The sequence below is a fragment of the Balaenoptera ricei genome, chromosome 3 (genome assembly GCF_028023285.1).
Source record: "Balaenoptera ricei isolate mBalRic1 chromosome 3, mBalRic1.hap2, whole genome shotgun sequence".
In the NCBI taxonomy this organism is placed as follows: Eukaryota; Metazoa; Chordata; class Mammalia; order Artiodactyla; family Balaenopteridae; genus Balaenoptera; species Balaenoptera ricei.
The window spans coordinates 175,230,841-175,249,041 of NC_082641.1; the positions used below are offsets into that span (position 1 = coordinate 175,230,841).

At 56.9% G+C, this 18,201-nt stretch overlaps 2 protein-coding genes and 1 long non-coding RNA gene across 6 annotated transcripts; 2 read left to right on the forward strand and 1 right to left on the reverse strand.

Moving 5' to 3' along the window:
• The first annotated feature begins 2,373 nt into the window (after nucleotides 1-2,373).
• On the forward strand, nucleotides 2,374-6,450 carry S1PR5 (sphingosine-1-phosphate receptor 5). Of its 2 annotated transcripts, none has more exons than XM_059919827.1 (2): nucleotides 2,374-2,474; nucleotides 4,334-6,450. In XM_059919827.1, exon 2 carries the CDS (start codon nucleotides 4,352-4,354, stop codon nucleotides 5,546-5,548), a length of 1,197 nt encoding a protein of 398 aa, XP_059775810.1. In that variant the 5' UTR covers nucleotides 2,374-2,474; nucleotides 4,334-4,351; the 3' UTR covers nucleotides 5,549-6,450. The 2 variants fall into 2 exon arrangements, with proteins under 2 accessions (XP_059775810.1, XP_059775809.1); XM_059919826.1 differs by lacking the exon at nucleotides 2,374-2,474 and adding an exon at nucleotides 2,593-2,913.
• A 2,064-nt stretch (nucleotides 6,451-8,514) lies between these two features.
• Nucleotides 8,515-9,622, reverse strand: LOC132363065 (uncharacterized). The gene is made up of 2 exons (XR_009502541.1): nucleotides 9,363-9,622; nucleotides 8,515-8,801 (listed from the first exon to the last, which is right to left on the reverse strand). It is a non-coding gene; the product is annotated as an uncharacterized LOC132363065 (long non-coding RNA).
• Nucleotides 8,940-16,957, forward strand: KEAP1 (kelch like ECH associated protein 1). Of its 3 annotated transcripts, none has more exons than XM_059918423.1 (6): nucleotides 8,940-9,285; nucleotides 11,353-12,038; nucleotides 13,442-14,127; nucleotides 15,400-15,605; nucleotides 15,884-16,060; nucleotides 16,219-16,957. In XM_059918423.1, exons 2-6 carry the CDS (start codon nucleotides 11,400-11,402, stop codon nucleotides 16,383-16,385), a joined length of 1,875 nt encoding a protein of 624 aa, XP_059774406.1. In that variant the 5' UTR covers nucleotides 8,940-9,285; nucleotides 11,353-11,399; the 3' UTR covers nucleotides 16,386-16,957. The 3 variants fall into 3 exon arrangements, with proteins under 3 accessions (XP_059774406.1, XP_059774404.1, XP_059774405.1); XM_059918421.1 differs by lacking the exon at nucleotides 8,940-9,285 and adding an exon at nucleotides 9,576-9,677; XM_059918422.1 differs by lacking the exon at nucleotides 8,940-9,285 and having other exon boundaries at nucleotides 9,687-12,038.
• Nucleotides 16,958-18,201: the final 1,244 nt, after the last annotated feature.

The window sequence follows — 18,201 nt, forward strand, 5'->3', positions numbered from 1 at the left end:
CCCCACCCCCCACCCCCGCCGAAACCATGAATGCTCTGGTCTCTGGCTGTGGGAAAGTTGTCAGTTCACACCTCCCTGCAGCCACATTCATGCCTCAGGACTGGTCACAGGGAGATGGAGAGGGGGGGAATGGGAAGTCCTGCTGCAGCCCTCTGACTCTGGATGGGCGGAGGTGTGAGGGTACTGTGGGAGGCATTTTGCTCTGTCAGAGATGAGGATACTGTGCTCAGTGAGAGTGGGCACAGATTGGGTGGGGCGGCCCCTATGGGTGAGGGCCCTGGCAGCAGAACCTGCCAGGCAGGTGTGCCGGCCCAGGCTTGCATCAGGCGGCGGGCTGTGGCAGGAGCGCAGAGGCCAGGGGTGCCCTTCCCCTGGGAAAGAGACCAGGCATGGCTGGGGGGCAGGGGGAGGGGGCGAGTTGGGGTGGTAGTGGTGCCTGGGGTTGATGGGGCCTGAGCTGAACCCCTTCCTAATCCCTCCTCTGGGATACAGTGGTGACCAGTAGCACCTGAGCTAACATTTACTGAACTCTCACCTGTGTCTCACAGCTCTGTTCCACTCCCTCCTCCTCAACAGCATCCCTCAGAGTGGGAACTGTCATTATCCATTTTACAAAAGAGGCCGCCAAGGCTCAGAGTGGGTGTCACTTGCCCAGGGTCCTAGATTACAAAGTAGCTGAGCCCAGCTGCACACTACAAGCTCTTAACCTTTACTCAGTGACTGGGCAGAGGGACAGACAGGGTCCCTGGCTTCCTGGAGCTGGGAGTCTAGGGCAGAGACCCACAGTATGCCAGATGAATAAGTAAATATTCAAGGTAATTTCAGATGGTGCCAACTGCCATGTGAGATTGGGGAGGAGGGGGACACAGCAGGGAAGGCCTCTCTGAGGAGGTGACCGGCTGGAAGGGCTGGAGGAAGGATGTTCCAGGCAGGCTGATCCCCAAGTGCCAAGGTCTTGAAGTGTGTGAGGAACTGGGGGGAAGTCAGTGGGGCTGGAAGGGAGTATGGCAGAGGAATAGCAGAGGTGTCAGGAGGAAAGACTGTGCAAGGCCTTGTGGGTTTTGAAGGCCCTGTAGTGAGGGTTTGGACCTTAACTCTGAGCCACATATGGAGCCATGGGAGGGCCTGGAGCAGGAGAGGGCTGTGATCTCGTGGGATCTTGTGTACGAGGTGGCATGAGTTGGGGGTGCTGGGGCCTGAGACCCGTGGCAGGAAGAGCCCCCCTCCACCCTGCGGGCCCCGTGGGAGGTGAGATTGCCGCCTGGGAGGTGAGAAGCAGCCACTTTCCCACCCTGGGGTGTGGCTTCCCCTTTGCAGAATGGGGTCATCTATGGAGCACATGATATGTGCCAGGCATGGCCCTGCCACGTCTGGGGAATCTTCAGGGCTCATCCCAGCGGGCTTGGTCGCGGGAGGCTGTGGAGCTCTGGCACCCAAACCTTAAGGCGCCCCCCCCCCCTTCGCGGACCCCACTGGCTGCGCTGTCCCTGTGTGTGATCTGTCGGAGCAGGCAGGAGTGGTTCTATTTGGAGCCACGGGGATTCCCTAAGAGGCTACACGGGGATGCGACCCGGCCTGGGTGTCCCACGCGGTCCCTTCCCTGGGGGCACACCTCCGATCCATCCCCAACCTCTGGCTCATGGTCCCTGGGACGCCCTCCCCCCACCCGTGACCGTGACCGGCAAAGCCTGAGGCAGCCGGTGCAAAGGGCACAGTCCTGGTGAAGGTCGCGGCAGCCAGGCCCAGCCCCCCTTCCCGGCTGTGGCCTCTGGTAGGACGGAGCTTCCCAGCCTGGAGGCTCCTGGGAACTGGGGGTGCGGGCTGCGGGGCCAGCTGGGACTGGCCCGTCAGAGGAGCGGAGGCCTGGGAGAGACGTGGGAGAGGCACAAACAGAGAAAGACGGAGACGCGACTGAGAGAGACACACACAGAGACGGGGAGAGACAGAGACGGAGAGACCCTGAGAGAAGAGAAGAGAGACACACAGAGAGAAAGTGAGGGAGACAGTCATTCATTCATTCACTCACTCAGCGGCTGCTTACTGAGCACAGGCCGTGTCCAGGCAGTGCCCACGACAGAACGCGAATTCCTACCCCTGTGGGGCTGACTGGAGGGGACACAGTCCAGAAACATGACAACCGCGTAAATCACGTTGTCGGGAGTGATAAGGGTGAGAGAGACGGGGTGGGGGAAGCGGGAGAACCAGGGGGACTTACGAGCCAGCTTCTCCTTATCTGGGGAGGAAAAGGTTCCCACCAGAATCTTGACCGCGCCTGCCCCTCCCCCACTCGCCCCAGACCGGGGGTGGGAGCGGGGAAACGGGGTGGGGCCTGAGCCCGGAGGCCGACGGGACCTAGCTGCTGGGGGGAGGGGATTGAGGCTACCGCTGCCGAAGACCCCTCCTGACCCGGGTTGCCGGGGTCCCTCCGCCGGCGGGACGTCCTTGGGGTGCAGCCTAGGAGGGTCAGTTGGAAGGTAGGTGGAATATAGGGAGGGACCAGTGCCCAGAGGACAGAGAGGACCCCTTTACTTCGGTGGGGGCGGGGGCGGGGGGAGAGGCTCGGGTTGCGGCCGCCCCGGCTGAAGAACCCTCCCCTCCTCATGTCTCCGGGTCCTCCCACCGCGACGGAGCGTCCCTGGGAGAGCAGCCCAGGCCCGGAGCGGGGAGCTGAGGGCTCGCCTGTGCCAGTCGCCACCAGGGCGCGTTCCGGTGCCGCGGCGAGTGGCACAGGCTGGCAGACACGGGCTGGGAGCCCGGGCCCCAAGGGGAGGGGGCAACTGCTTGCGACCGCCGGCGCTCGGCCTTGCGGGCCCGCCCCCTCGCCTGTCAGCTCCAGCCGCGCCCCCCGAACAGAGGCAGCTCACTCAGCTCCAGGCCGCTCGACTGCTGAGCGCACACCACCTGGGCGCAGGGGTGAGTGTACAGCACAGGGTCCTTTCGCGTGCGGGGCTCGGCCTGGCCCAGAGGGTGTTGCCCTTGTCACTACCCTTGTCCCCTTGCTTGGGTTCCTTGGCCTTTCCCGAAGGCCTCTCGGGAGGGGAAAACCGGCGACTTCAGGACTGGATGCGGGACCCGGGATGGGGGTGTGTGGGGGGCGCCCGGAATCCCCTGGCCTCGCTCCCTCCCAGCCACGCCACTGCAAGTTTCACTACCTCACTCCTGCCTCCAGGCAAGACGAGGCGAGGCGGGCGGTGCACAGGGTGTGAGCCTCTATGCAGTGTCCCCAGCGGAGCGAATGTAACCTGTATCTGCGTGTATTTGATGTCCCCTTCCCCCCAGCGTGGCTGAGTCCGTGACTCCCTGTGAGTCTGTATTTGTGCCTGGTTCCCTGTGTGCAGCTGAAGCTGTCTGGGATGCATTTGTTTCTGCCATGTCCAACTAAGTCCGTTCCCCTCCCTAGGCCTTGGTTTTCTCATCTGTTAAGTGGGACTCCCGTGACTGTGTGACTGCTTCTGCGTGGATGTGTTTGTGTGGGAGCGTGAAAACCTTTGTGCCTGCTTCTATGCGAGGTACTTTGTTTGAGCCTCAGCTTCCTCGTCTGTAAATTGGGGATGAGGGGATTATAGCGTGCAGTCACAGGTGGGAGGTATTATTATACTTTAATGACATATATGCATTTCTGCAAGAGTCTGTGAGATGTGGATCCTGTCTGCTGCCCTCAGGCTCTGCCTCTGCAAAGTGCGTGGATAGGCTCAGCTTTCTCCCTGAGGTTTTGTGGCGGATGAAGGGGGGTTCGCAGGAAAAAGCCCTGTGTGCAGCGAGGTGTGCAGATTGTGGGGCTCTGGGTTCCAGGCTGCGTGTGGGTGGAGTTTGTGAAATTGTGGCCTGTGAGACTAGGCATAAGATCCCGTCTGCGTGTGGCGGAATTTGTATATCTTTGCCTGTGTCTCTCTGTCCATGTGTGAATGTGCATTCGTGTTTCCCTGATGGGGTGTAACTGCGCATTTTGCCCTAGTTTGTGACTATCTGTGCACATGTCCTTGTCGGTGTATCACTGTATTTGTGTGTCACTTTCTGTGTGTGGCTATTTCTGTCTGTTTATGATTAATATGCCTCTGGATGTCCCTGCTGTGTGTGAATTATTAGTGTACCTTTCCTGTGGGACTGTGTGTTACCCTGTCCCCTTGTGATGTTATTTGTGTGTCTTTGCGTCGGCCTGTCTCCATGGACACCCCCCTGCCATCCCAAACTCCCTCTGGGCCCAGGAGTGCGTATGGGGTAGGGAGTAGGGGGTTAGGGCCCCCTTCGCAGGTGAGGCCCCGCCCGTGCCCGCCTCCGCAGGCCGCGGGGATGGTGCACGCCAGGCCTGACATTGCACCCAACCTCCCCGCAGTCTTGGGGCGGGCAGCCCATGGAGCCGGGGCTGCTGCGGCCAGCGCCAGTGAGCGAGGTCATCGTCCTGCATTACAACTACACCGGGAAGCTCCGCGGTGCGCGCTACCAGCCCGGCGCGGGGCTGCGCGCCGACGCCGTCGTGTGCCTGGCCGTGTGCGCGCTCATCGTACTCGAGAACTTAGCCGTGCTGATCGTGCTCGGACGCCACCCGCGCTTCCATGCGCCCATGTTCCTGCTCCTGGGTAGCCTCACGCTGTCCGACCTGCTGGCGGGCGCCGCCTATGCAGCCAACATCCTGCTGTCGGGGCCTCTCACGCTGCGCCTGTCGCCCGCGCTCTGGTTCGCTCGTGAGGGTGGCGTCTTCGTGGCGCTCGCCGCGTCCGTGCTGAGCCTCTTGGCCATCGCGCTCGAGCGCCTCCTCACCATGGAGCGCAGGGGACCCGCTCCCGCCGCCCGTCGGGGGCGCACGCTGGCGCTGGCGGCCGCCGCCTGGGGCGTGTCGCTGCTCCTTGGGCTACTGCCCGCGCTCGGCTGGAATTGTCTGGGCCGTCTGGACGCCTGCTCCACGGTCCTGCCGCTCTACGCCAAGGCCTACGTGCTCTTCTGCGTGCTCGCCTTTGTTGGCATCCTGGCTGCCATCTGCGCACTCTACGCGAGGATCTACTGCCAAGTGCGCTCCAAAGCGCGGCGCCTGGGAACCCGCCCCGGGGCTGGCGAGGGCGCCTCGACCCGCGCACGCCGCACGCCGCGCTCGTTGGCGCTGTTGCGCACGCTCAGCGTGGTGCTCCTGGCCTTCGTGGCTTGTTGGGGACCGCTCTTCCTGCTGCTTTTGCTGGACGTGGCATGCCCGGCGCGCGCCTGTCCTGTGCTCCTGCAGGCGGACCCCTTCCTGGGCCTGGCCATGGCCAACTCGCTTCTGAACCCCATCATCTACACGTTCACCAACCGCGACATGCGCCAAGCGCTCCTGCGCCTCCTCTGCTGCGGCCGCTGCTGGTGCAGCCTAGGCCCGGGTGCCTCCCAGCCGTCGGGGAGCGCCCCTGGGGCTTCGGGCGGCCTGCAGCGCTGGCTGCCTCCTGGCCTGGATGGCAGCTCCAGCCACTCCGAGCGCTCGTCACCCCAGCGGGACGGGCTGGACGCCAGCGGCTCGACCGGCAGCCCTGGCGCGCTCACAGCCGCCTGGACCCTGGTACCCCCGCCAGCCGCAGAGTGACGCCCTTTGGTCCGCCACTGGCCTCCCTAAGAGTCTTTCGCAGACTTTCTTGCTAAATAAAGGAATTTATAGGAAAAGCAGCTGAGGATGGTGGAGGAAGAAAAGACGCAGGAGAATGTATTTTATTGACGCTAAACCCCACGGCAATGAACAAAACAGACAAAAATCCCTTCCCTTGTGGAATTCATGTTCTGGTGGCGGACACAGACAATAATGGAATGAAGAGGTATGGAGATAATTCCAGTGACAATACAGTGATGCGATGGTGGTCAGGGGATGCCTCTCTGTAGAGATGGTGACATGTGATGTGAGATGGACTGTCCTGGGAACTTCTGAAGGAAGATCATTTCAGGGTGGGGCTGCAAAGGCCCTGAGCCTAGAATATGCCTGTGTGTTCTCTGAAAAGCACATATGTCAATGTGGCTGGAGCGGAGAATGGAGAGGGAGAGTGGGAGGAAACAAAGGCAGGGAAATAATGGGACAGATGGGGCAGGGACTTATGAGCCCAGGGGAGGACTTTCTTTTGCTCTGAGTGAAGGGGGATTCATGGAGGGTTCTAGGCAGAGGAGGGACTTAATCTGGCTCACGTGTTTACAGATGCCTCTGGTCTCTGTGGAGGGTGAAGCTAGGAGAACAAGGTGATGGTGACTGCACTGGCCTAGGGGAGTGATGATAAGGAACCAGACCGTGTGGATTCTCCATGGATTTGGGAGGTATTGGACAGAATTCCGGAGGAAATTGGGTGTGGGGGAGAAAGAAGTCAAGGACAGCTCTTCACTTCAGAGGAGGAACCAAAGACAGGGCACCCTAAAATTTGACTCTAGGAGACGCAGCCAATTCCTATCTGAAACAAGATTTCTTTGAATGTGGTGTCAGATCCTTCATAAAGAATAAAAATACAATCGAATAATAAAAGTGATTACAGTTTATTGTGCCTGGATAGCTGCCCCATAGTGCTAGGCCCAGGACAGGCCTTTTTCTCACCCTTAGTGCAACCTTTCAAGGTAGGTTTCCTCACCCCCATTTGACAGATGAGGAAACTCCAAGAACTAAGTACCTTGTCCCAGTGTCTGAGCCAGGATACTAGACCAGGTGGTCAGGCTCCGAGGTCCGAGGAGGCGCAGGCTTGATGTCTGGCCCCTCTGGAGGGGTCTGTTAAGGCCAAGCAGACACTCCCTCCTTCAACGGTCTGCATTTTCGGCCAGGGGCGATCCTAGGGCCCCGTTTGTGCCCATAAAAGGCTCCAGGAGCGGAGGCCGCGTCTCCCAGCTGTCCCTGGCCCCCAGGTGTCCCCAGGCGTATTCCTAACCTCTAGTGCAGAGGGGCTGGCGGGAGAGGGGCGGAGTGGGTGTGGGGAAAGGACTGGGGGCTTTGGGCTCAGATTGCGGCACGCCGCCTGCCGGGAAACAGCGGAACTGCAGGCAGCCGTAAAGATCGCGGTGTGTTTTGCGGCGGGGGGGGGGGGGGGGGGGGGGAGGCGGTCACTGACCCAGCCTGGGGACCTGAGTCTCCGTGGGCCACTCTCAGGCCATCCCTGCAGACCGTACGCACGGGGAAACAACCTACTTCCTGGAACACAAACACACTCAAACCTGGGGTCACATCCCAGGGCACTTCGAGAACTGGACCCAATCTCCCACCTGGCCTGGTTCCCCTATCCCCAGGCTCCTGTAATCTTCCGGGGCAACCTGAGACACCCCACCCCATTGTTCAGTTGTGTGATGGTGTGATGGCAGACGAGTTATTCACTTGTTCACATCTTACAAAATTCAAAAAGCACCAGTTCCCCCTCCTGGATGCATACACTATTGGGAAACTTCCAGAGCTATTCTGTGGATAAATGAGCTGAAATGTAAATACATCTTCTCTCGTTTTACACTTTAACACTGCTCTCCACCTTGCTTTGATCACTTAATAGTATATCTTGGAAACTGTTGCACATCTAGATTTTGTACTGTGTTAATTGGCTCTGGCTGCCATAACAAATACCATAGCCTAGGTGGCTTAAACAGCCAAAATTTATTTCTCACAGTTCTGGAGGCTGGAAGTCCAAGATCAAGGTGTCAGCATGGTTGGGTTCTGGTGAGAGCTCTCTTCCTGGCTTGTAGACAGCTGCCTTCTGGCTGTGTCCTCACATGGTGGAGAAAGAGAGCAAGCTCCCTGGTGTCTCCTCTGATAAGGGCACTAATGCCATCATGAGGGCCCCACCCTCATGTCCTCATCTAAACCTAATTACCTTCCTAAATCCCCATCTCCAAATACCATCACCTTGGGGGTTAGGGCTTCAAAATATGATGATGGTGGGGGGGGCACAATTCAGTTCATAGAACTTATTTTTTTCCACATTAAAAAAAATTGAGGTAAACATGTCTTGCTTCTTTTCACTGGCTGCATGGTATTTCACAGCATAGACATACCACCACTTATTATACCAGGGCCCTAGGGAGGGACACGTGTTGAGTCCAACACCTTGCCTTTATACACAGTGTGGCAATAAACATCTGTGTACATACATCCTCCTGCACCTGTGCCAGTGTACCTTGGATAAATTTCTACACGTGGCACTGCTGGGTCACAGGGCTTGTAGATGTTATTTTGAGATACCGGAGGTTTCTTTCGGCCTGTGGAGGAGGGTGCGGGTTTCCCCACAGTCTCAGTCACTCCCTATACAGTATTTGCCGGCTATGCTATTGCGCCCCCTCTGGAGCTACCCAGAACTGCAGCTTCACGCAACTGGAATGGGAGGAGGGGGGAAGAACCCCACTCCAGCCTCGGACACTGGATTAATCCCAGACCCTGGGCAGGGAGGCTGAATCTTCCAGGTTCACCCCGGAAGTGGGTGTAATCCTTTCTTAGACCAACATCTGTTCAGCCTAGTGTTTCATATAGATGGACTCTTTTTAAAAAACTTAAATACATTTACTTAAAAACTAACTTTATATCACAAACAGCAAACTCAGTATCACTTGCCATGAAAAATAACAATCCATATTTATTAGGCCCTAGCGTTCTCATTTAGTTCTCCCGATAACCTAGCAGGTATTAACATTTTACAGGGAGGAAACTGAAGCATGGAGAGGTTAAATTATGGGCCCACCAGCACAGAGATAGAGAGTGGCAGAGCCGTTGTTCGAATGCCCGACCGCGAGCTCCACGCGCCTCCAGACTGGAGATAAAAAATAAAGACGATGCAAATCCAAGTAGGCAGACAATTCTGGCTGGATCCTGAGGCCGCCTTAATGTGAGGCCTGCACTGTGTGGAGTTAAAGGGAGAACAGGTCGTGGAGAGCAGACCTGCGCTGACACGACGAAACCCGGCGGATGGAAGGGGCTGCGAAGGAGGGACGGGCCGGGTGGGCTTGGCCGTGCGCCCTCGCCCGACGCCCCATTCCTCGCTCACGAGCGCCGGGCAGCTGCGGGAAGGGCGGGGAATCGCGACTCCTTCCCCGCTGCGCCCTCTCCCCGCCTCCTTCCCGGGCGTCCCGAGGCTGCCCCCCATTCGACGGCCGCAATCCCACAGGCCCCGCCGCCCCGAAGCCGAGGCCCCCCAGACGGCGGAAGCGCCCGCGGGACCCTGACAGTGAAGGTTAGGCGGGAGCCGCGCCCGACCGGGCCACGGCCCCTCGGGCTTCCCGGAAGCTCGGTGCGCGTGTGGCACCACCGTCCCCGGAGCCACCGCCGCGCCCCTGGCATCCCCACCCCGCGGCGAGAGCAGCGGAGGCTACGCAGAGACGCAGGTGAGCGCGCCGGCGGTGGCAGCGGCGGGGAGGGGTGTCCACTGATCCCTGGTGCGGGGAAGCGCTGGGCCTCGAACCTGGGGCTCTGATTCTCCGCGGCTCCGACCACGCGGCTGGCTGCGCTGCGGTCCTTGGTCCCGCCGCAATGACCGGCGCTGTGGTCGCCGCGCTGGGGCTGCGCAACAGGGCGACAGCTAGCGTGGGCGGGGGAGGGGGAGCGGCCCCGCCGCGGGAGGCCTGGGGCCGCGGGGACTTTTATTCTGACACGGCCGGCGCCCGGCTCTGCTTAGTCATGGTGACCTGCGCGCGTTCCGCGCCTCCCCCCTGCGCACTGCGATGGAGGCGCCCGGGCCTGGGCGACGGAGGCGGAGCCCGAGCGCGGCCATGGCGGGGTGAGTGGGGCGGCCTGCGCCCGGGCTGAGGGCGCCGCGGGCCGTGAGCGCCCTGCGGCCGTGCCCGGGGGCCGGAGAACCGGGAGATGCGGGCCCGGTCTCGGGGTTTCCGCGGCTCCGCGGAGGGCCAGGAGGGCGCGGCTCGAGTCCTATCCTTTTGTTGGACGGCGCGACTCGCGGGGTGGCCCGGGAGCGACGCAAGCCGAGCGAGAGGCCCAGGGAGCGTCCCTCGGACGGAGGCCCGGGGACCCCGGGGCGTTGGGGGGCTTGGTCTGTGCCCCGGGGCTGGCAGTGGAGAGGCCGCGGCGGGGTTACTTCCTCCCTTCTCCAGGCCTTGGCGGCTCAGGCGTGACATGCGCAGTCCTCCACTTACCGCTTCTTGGGGGGAAGTGCCCGGTGCCCAGGGGGCACCGTTGACCCATTGGCCAAAGACCGAGAGGCAGGCTTGGGCCTCGGCTGGGGAGAGGCGGCCAAGCGGCATCCAGGGCCCGGTGGAGGAGGGTGCTCTGGCAGGGACAGTGGAGTGGGCAGTCAGCCAGCCACAGCTTACTGACTCCTGCGGGGTGCCAGGCCCCAGGCAGGATGCAGGGGAGGCACATGAGAGGGTGGGCATAACCCTGACCTACACAGGTCTACCTGCCCTCTGAAGCCTGGGGCTCAGGGCCAGAGGGACAGGCCATCCTTCAACAAGCAAGAAAAGGAGCTCCTTTCCATTGCTGACAAGTGCTGTGATGGAAATAAAACAGGGAGGAGGTGACTCTGAGTCGCGCCCAGAGAAAGATAAGATGAAGAACCCAGGGAGCCTCTTGCAGATCCACCACCAGCCCCCCCACTCCCCGCAGGACTTTTCAAAACATAACTCATGCTCTGGCCCTCCAGACTCCACAGGGTTCACCGAAAGCCTCCCTTCACTAGTCAGTCTCTCTCATTACACTCCTCCCTGATTCTCTAGATTGTCTCTCATCATTCTGCCTCTGAGCCTTTGCACTTGCTGTTCCCTCTGCCTGGAAAACTGACTCCCACCCCCAGCTTCTTCATACGTTCACCCTTCTGGTCTCAGCTCCAACAGAGGCCTGGACTACTTGATTTTAAAAAAACTGCCCCCACATCACACTGTCCCAATGCTGTTGTCATTTTCTTCATAACCCCAGTTTCTGCTCCAGTCTTGCTTATTTTACTTATGGCCCTTCCCTCCTCAGTGTCAGCTCCAGCGGGACACAGTGCATGCCTGTCTTGCTCACTGCTGTGTCCCCGGTGCCTAGAACAGTGCCTGGCACACAGTAGGTGCTCAATAAATGTTGGTGAGGTGAATGAAGGAGTGAGTTGAACATGTCCTAGGAAGGGAGGGGCCACCAGAGAGCTGGAACAGAATGAGCAAAGGGCAGAGGTGGACAGGAGCTGACTGTGAAGGGCTTTGCAAGCCATTGACGAGTTTGGTTTTATTCTTCATGCCACAGGGAGTTGTAGGGGGATTCTGAGCAGGGGAGGGTCACCATCTGACCTATGATTTAGGATGGACCCTTGGGCTGGTGAGGCCATGGGGCAGTTAGGGAGCACAAATGCACAATGCTTCACCTGTGCTTAGGAGGGAAAACTGGTCTAGGAGTTACTTTATCTTAGGAAAGAAGGCCTGGCCCCAGGCCCTCCCCCCAGCCCTGTGCTCTCCCTCCTCCAGGCCCCTGAGTGCCAGTGGTGGTGTTGTCCCTTGTCACCTGGAACCCCATGCAGCTGGAACCCGGGCCTAGTGGGGCTGGGGCCCACACCCAATTCCTGCCCCTGAGGTCACAGCGCCCTGAGGGGGCAGGGGACACGGTGATGTACGCCTCCACCGAGTGCAAGGCCGAGGTGACGCCCTCCCAGCACGGCAACCGCACCTTTAGCTACACCCTGGAGGATCACACCAAGCAGGCCTTCGGCATCATGAACGAACTGCGGCTCAGCCAGCAGCTGTGTGATGTCACACTGCAGGTCAAGTACCAGGACGCACCAGCCGCCCAGTTCATGGCCCACAAGGTGGTGCTGGCCTCATCCAGCCCCGTCTTCAAGGCCATGTTCACCAATGGGCTGCGGGAGCAGGGCATGGAGGTGGTGTCCATTGAGGGCATCCACCCCAAGGTCATGGAGCGCCTCATTGAGTTCGCCTACACGGCCTCCATCTCCATGGGTGAGAAGTGTGTGCTCCATGTCATGAACGGTGCCGTCATGTACCAGATTGACAGCGTGGTCCGCGCCTGCAGCGACTTCCTGGTGCAGCAGCTGGATCCCAGCAACGCCATTGGCATCGCCAACTTCGCCGAGCAGATCGGCTGTACCGAGCTGCACCAGCGTGCCCGAGAGTACATCTACATGCACTTTGGGGAGGTGAGCAAAGGGAGGGGACGTGGAGCAAGGGCTTGGGAACAGACAGGTGGTCATCACTGTCTCTCCTTAAGATGTGAAGGGTCAAGGCAAGGAGCTGGAGAAAAATGGGGTTCTGGTTTCCTAGTCTACATATCTGGGGCAACTCTGGGAAACAACGAGGAAAGTGAGGGCTTCATGGGTTTCTGGGCTCCCTGGTCTCTCTGGGGTTAAAGGTGGGGATAGGGTGCAGTGAATATGTTGCCAATTCCACTCTGGTGTGCTGAGCAGGGCCTGACCTTTCAGTCAGTCAGCCAGTATTTATTGAACACCCATGACATGCTGTTGACTGCAAGTATGACCCTTACACATGTTTTCTTTGGTCCACGAAGTGTTGTTCTTGCACTATTCTTTGTTTCATTTTCGTTTTTAAGTGGAGGACGTTGTGAATAGACAAAATAAGTACTTGTTGAGCACTTGCTGTGAGCCAGCCCCTGTTCTAAGTGATTTTCATCCTTTAAATCACTGAATCTTCCCAGCTCTCCTAGGAGGAGGTATGCTTTGGAATGTCTTCTTGGAAGTTTTCAAAGTCATCCTCCAGTGGCTGGGACCAGCTGGGGTGGACACTACCCTGATCGCCACTCCTCTTCTTCTCTACCACCTTGGGGGTTGACCAGATGCCCCAAGAAGCTCTGGCGTTAGTCCTAAGGCCTGTGGCTTCCAGGAAGGTGGTCCAAGAGCAAGGCTCTCCCACTGACCTGCACAGCATTGGTTTCAAGAGGTTGCATGGGCTTGGGGGTACCAGAAAATTGGTAACCCGCTTATGTGGAGTGACTGAAATTATTTATATAGACCAGTGCCTGGCAAGAAATATTTACCCTAGGAGTAGCCCTGCTATGAGATAGCTACTAATTTAATCCCCTTTTTATAGAGGAAGAAAACCAAGACCTGGAATGTTTCAGGTCTTTGCCCAAAGTCACACGGTTAGAAAGTAATGGGCTGAAATTGCAACTCAGGCTGTTTTCTTCGAGGCTGAACTTTTTTTTCTTTCTAGAATATTCTATTGCTATTGCCTTTGTAGTCTGTCTGCTATTTTGAAAAGTAATTTCCTTAAAAGAAAAGGGTAATGTTCTTATAGTTCAAATACAAAATCATCCAAAAACGTACATGATACATTGTGTCTTTGCCCATTTACCTGAGTACTTATGCACTACATGCTTGGCTCATGTAATGTAACTCATTTGATCCTCACAAACTGTGAGGTTCATACTGTTCAAATCCCCGTTTCACACCTGAGGAAACTGAGATCGTCAGAGGCAGGTTGAGTGACTTGTCCAAGGTCATAGCACTGTTGAAGGGCGGGCTGGGGGGGTGGGGAGGTGGAGAGAGACATGTAAGTCAGGCCGTCACACAAATGCCCTCTGCAGGTGGCCAAGCAAGAGGAGTTCTTCAACCTGTCCCACTGCCAGCTGGTGACCCTCATCAGCCGGGACGATCTGAACGTGCGCTGCGAGTCCGAGGTCTTCCACGCCTGTATCAACTGGGTCAAGTACGACTGTGAGCAGCGGCGCTTCTACGTGCAGGCGCTGCTGCGGGCTGTGCGCTGCCACTCGCTCACACCCCACTTCCTGCAGATGCAGCTGCAGAAGTGCGAGATCCTGCAGTCGGACTCCCGCTGCAAGGACTACCTGGTGAAGATCTTCCAGGAGCTCACCCTGCACAAGCCCACACAGGTGATGCCCTGCCGGGCGCCCAAGGTGGGCCGGCTCATCTACACGGCCGGCGGTTACTTCCGCCAGTCACTCAGCTACTTGGAGGCCTACAACCCCAGTGATGGCACCTGGCTCCGGTTGGCGGACCTGCAGGTGCCAAGGAGCGGGCTGGCAGGCTGTGTGGTAGGTGGGCTGCTGTATGCCGTGGGTGGCCGGAACAACTCACCCGACGGCAACACCGACTCCAGCGCCCTGGACTGCTACAACCCCATGACCAACCAGTGGTCGCCCTGCGCCTCCATGAGCGTACCTCGAAACCGAATCGGGGTTGGGGTCATCGATGGGCACATCTATGCTGTCGGCGGCTCCCATGGCTGTATCCACCACAACAGTGTGGAGAGGTGAGTGGCGGCGTCTGGAGGGGTGGGCTCCAAGGGTTCCCAAGCCATTGGGATCTGGGGGTTCCCCCTGTTGTTGAGTGCTTTTCTCTGTGCCTTGCCTTCAGGGAGTGGAAGCCTCAAGGTGAAGCTAAACTCCTGGAAGATTTATGGTCATGACCTTGGATGATGTGTCTGGGCCTAGGAACTGTTTACAGGGCCACCACAAATGCACACAGCAACTTTGTGCAGCTTTGGAAAAAGTTCCATCAGTTTGAAATTGTTGTAATATGCTAATTTTGTTAAAACGTGACACCTCACTGCCATCTGTCAACAAATTGTTGTAATAAACATATGTATGAGGCCTGTTACATGGTAGGTTCCCCCCTTAGATGTGGTGCCCTTGTGCAGTACACAGTCTGCACAACTGTGCGTGGCGACCCTGTGTTTAGAGGCCAAGTATTTTGGGCTTTTGACTCTCCTATAGCCTAGTCCTCTGCCTTCTTGTTTTCCAGAGGTGTGAGCCAGAATACAGTTCTCACCTGGAACTTGTTAAAGCAAACTCCCCGGCCCACCACAGGGGATGCTGGAGATCTGGCATTGGTGGATTTGGAGTGAGGCTGGGGAGTAGGAATTTTAAACAAACACCCCAGAGGCTTCTAATGTACACGGTCTGTGAATAGGATGATGAGATGATGCATCACCCTCAGCAGCCCACTTTCGAGAAAAAAAGGGGCCCTATGAATTATTCCCAGAGCGCAGGCCTGAACTGGAAGTGCCTGGGCCAACTGGGACATGTGGTTACTCCGTCTTTGAGCATCATACTTTGAGAAGAACCATGCCAGGCGGTAGCCTAGTTGTTAGGACTGGGGTTCTGGTGTCCAAGAGAGCTGGATCAGACCCCAGGTCTGCCACTTCCTGGGTGACCATGGGCATGCCACCTCACCTCTCTGTGCCTCCGTCTTGTCATCTGTGAGGTGGGGGACGATAGCGAGGACTCCTTTCCCCACCAGGCTGCGTGGGGCTTTGGTGAGGTAACACACATAACACTCAGCACAGGCAGTGGTATGACGGAGCCATTGGGGTCCAACAGATGTGCATGTGACCTTGAGCAGATGGTGGCTGTGAACCTCAGTTTCCTCATCTGGAAAATGGACCTACTGATAACTTGTGTTTTGGGGAATCCTTGTGAGAATTAAAGAGTTCAAGTGCCTAAAGACGTAGCAGAATATCAGTGGGGGTCAGTGTTCCAGGTCAGCTGTGGTTGCTGTTGTCATTGTTATTATGTCGTTGCAGGTATGAGCCAGAGCGGGATGAGTGGCACTTGGTGGCCCCAATGCTGACGCGAAGGATCGGGGTGGGAGTGGCTGTCCTCAACCGTCTACTCTACGCGGTCGGGGGCTTTGACGGGACGAACCGCCTTAACTCAGCCGAGTGTTACTACCCAGAGAGAAACGAGTGGCGAATGATCACACCCATGAACACCATCCGAAGTGGGGCAGGTGCGCAGGGGCTGCGGGGAGGGGAGAGAAGAGGAACACCCTCCCACCCCTGGGCGTGAAACTCGGCCAGGCCTCCTGTTTCAGCCTTAAACCCCGTGGCACACACGGGAGAGCTAGATTCTGATAGAGTCCATGCTCTTCTCTCCCGGCTTTGTTTCTAAAGGGTCACTCGGGAGAGGGGAGAAGGGGGAGGGGAGGGTCCCCCCACCCAAGAAGGTGGTGGCTGGGGCCCGCAGGGCCAGGCCCCGGAGTCACCCTCTCTGCGTGGTACCACTTAGGAGTCTGCGTCCTGCACAACTGCATCTATGCTGCGGGGGGCTACGATGGTCAGGACCAGCTGAACAGCGTGGAACGCTACGACGTGGAGACAGAAACGTGGACTTTCGTAGCCCCCATGAAGCATCGGAGAAGCGCCCTGGGAATTACTGTGCACCAGGGAAGAATCTACGTTCTCGGTGAGGCCCTGGGGTTGGGGGCCTGGGTGGAGAGGCCTACCTAACCCCATCTTTTAGGGGCAGGCTCCAATCCTGGCAGGAAGGCATCTTGTGGTTTCTTCTCCTCTTTTTCCCCCTGCCCTCGGAGGGAACAACCATCCCTTCTGCTCTCCCTGCAGGAGGCTACGACGGTCACACGTTCTTGGACAGCGTGGAGTGTTACGACCCAGACACGGACACCTGGAGCGAGGTGACCTGCATGACATCTGGCCGGAGTGGGGTTGGCGTCGCTGTCACCATGGAGCCCTGCCGGAAGCAGATCGACCAGCAGAACTGTACCTGTTGAGCCACTTTTGTTTCTCGGGCAAAAAAATGTTCCAATCCAGAGTATTGTCGTCTTTGTACAAAAACAGGGACAAAAGAAAAGGCTACAGAGCAAATGCTTGTCCTCCAGGATGGGAGGCTGGGATGCCTCATTGTTAAAATGACAACTCGAAAGAAAAGAAGGCCAGAATGGGAACCCGTGAGCCCATCAGAGTAGTCCCAGGAATGTCCAAGAGAGCCTGCCCGGGAGGTGGGTGCGGGAAGCACGGGCCCCCCGGGGAGAGGCCCCTACACCTGCGACCCCGAGACCAGGCCTGGGTCCCACACCAGCAGCCACTGCCTCCCTTTGGGATGAAAGCAGGTGCCGAGGACAGGCTGGTTTTTGTTCCCTGCATCTTCGTGATTGGTTCTTGGAGGCCTGGGAAGGAGCTAACTGAGGCCTCAGGGGCTGAGGCCCCTCCAGAGGTGTGGACCCCGGGGATGGGCCTGTACATAGAAACCACTGGGTATCGCTGCCCTGGACAGTCATTTTGTTGATAAGTAACCCTGTAACTTTCCATTGAAAATAAAGAACAAACTAACTAGTGTCTTCCACCCGGGCTCTCAGCTGGAGGTCTCGAACCAGTGGGACAGAAAGGACTCTTCTCCTGAAATGCACTCAAGTCTTTGATTTAGGGCTTGGATTTGAAACCAGTTTGTTATCTCGGCCCGTTGAATTTTGATATGTAGGTTATCTTTCTCCCCATGGGCAAGCCACACAGGGCTCACTTTGTCTATCACTTTTAGCTGCTTTGCAGACAGTGACCCAACTCCTTGACTCATCTCCTAGGGCTCCCTGAGGTTAACTGCACATGCGAACAGTTTATATTTTAAGGCAGACTATCCCTAGCACGCCTTCCAAATGCCGTGAAAGTCCATCTGGTCGTCTTTATACACTTCAGTAACGTAGACTGAGCCTTTTATTTTATTTAGGTGCCTGGGACAAAGGGGTTCTTGAGAATGTTCTTAGGCAAAGGGTTCAACAGCCTGGTTCCTTCTGAACTATATGTGTGAACAGAGTATGTGGCCTGGATCTTTTCTTCTGCGAGTCAACTCTGTTCGTGCTGGGGGAGTGGAGAAAAGAAGAATGAAGGATGGTCTCAACTATTGGGGATTTCACAGATCTTCCAAACAGCTTAGAGGAAACATTTGATTCCTTCCCTGCCAGGAGCAACAAGAGAAGCCACCGCAATGAGAGGCCCGCGCACCGCAACGGAGAGTAGCCCCCGCTCGCGGCAGCTAGAGAGAGCCCACACGCAGCAATGAAGACCTAACACAGCCAAAAATAATAAATAAAAATAAATAAATTTATTTAAAAATACTATACTAATATCAATAAAAATAATAATATATTAAAGTATCCAGTTGGGGAGAAAACAATTTTTATATTAGGTCTCTCTGTTCATGAACTTGGTATATCTGTCTATTTAGTGAAGACTTTGCTGTCCTTCAGGAAAGCTTTATAATTTCTCCACAAAGGGCTTGCAGTGGGTTTTATGGGAGTTTTATAGGCCTTGCTGCTCTTGTCAATGAGATCTTTACTCACTGATCCTTTTAAATTGATACTTCTGTTATGGGGAAGTTGTTGATATAGATGTATTGATCTTCTGCCAGCTTCTTTCCAGTATCTTTTTTTTTTTTAGCAGATAGTCATCTACAAATAATGATAGTGTAATGTCATCTTTCCAATAGTTCTACAACTCATTTCTTTTTCTTGTCTTACAGCAGTAGCTAAGACATTATATACAATTTTGATTAGTAATGGTAATAGTGGGCATAGCTGTCTTCTAACTATAAGG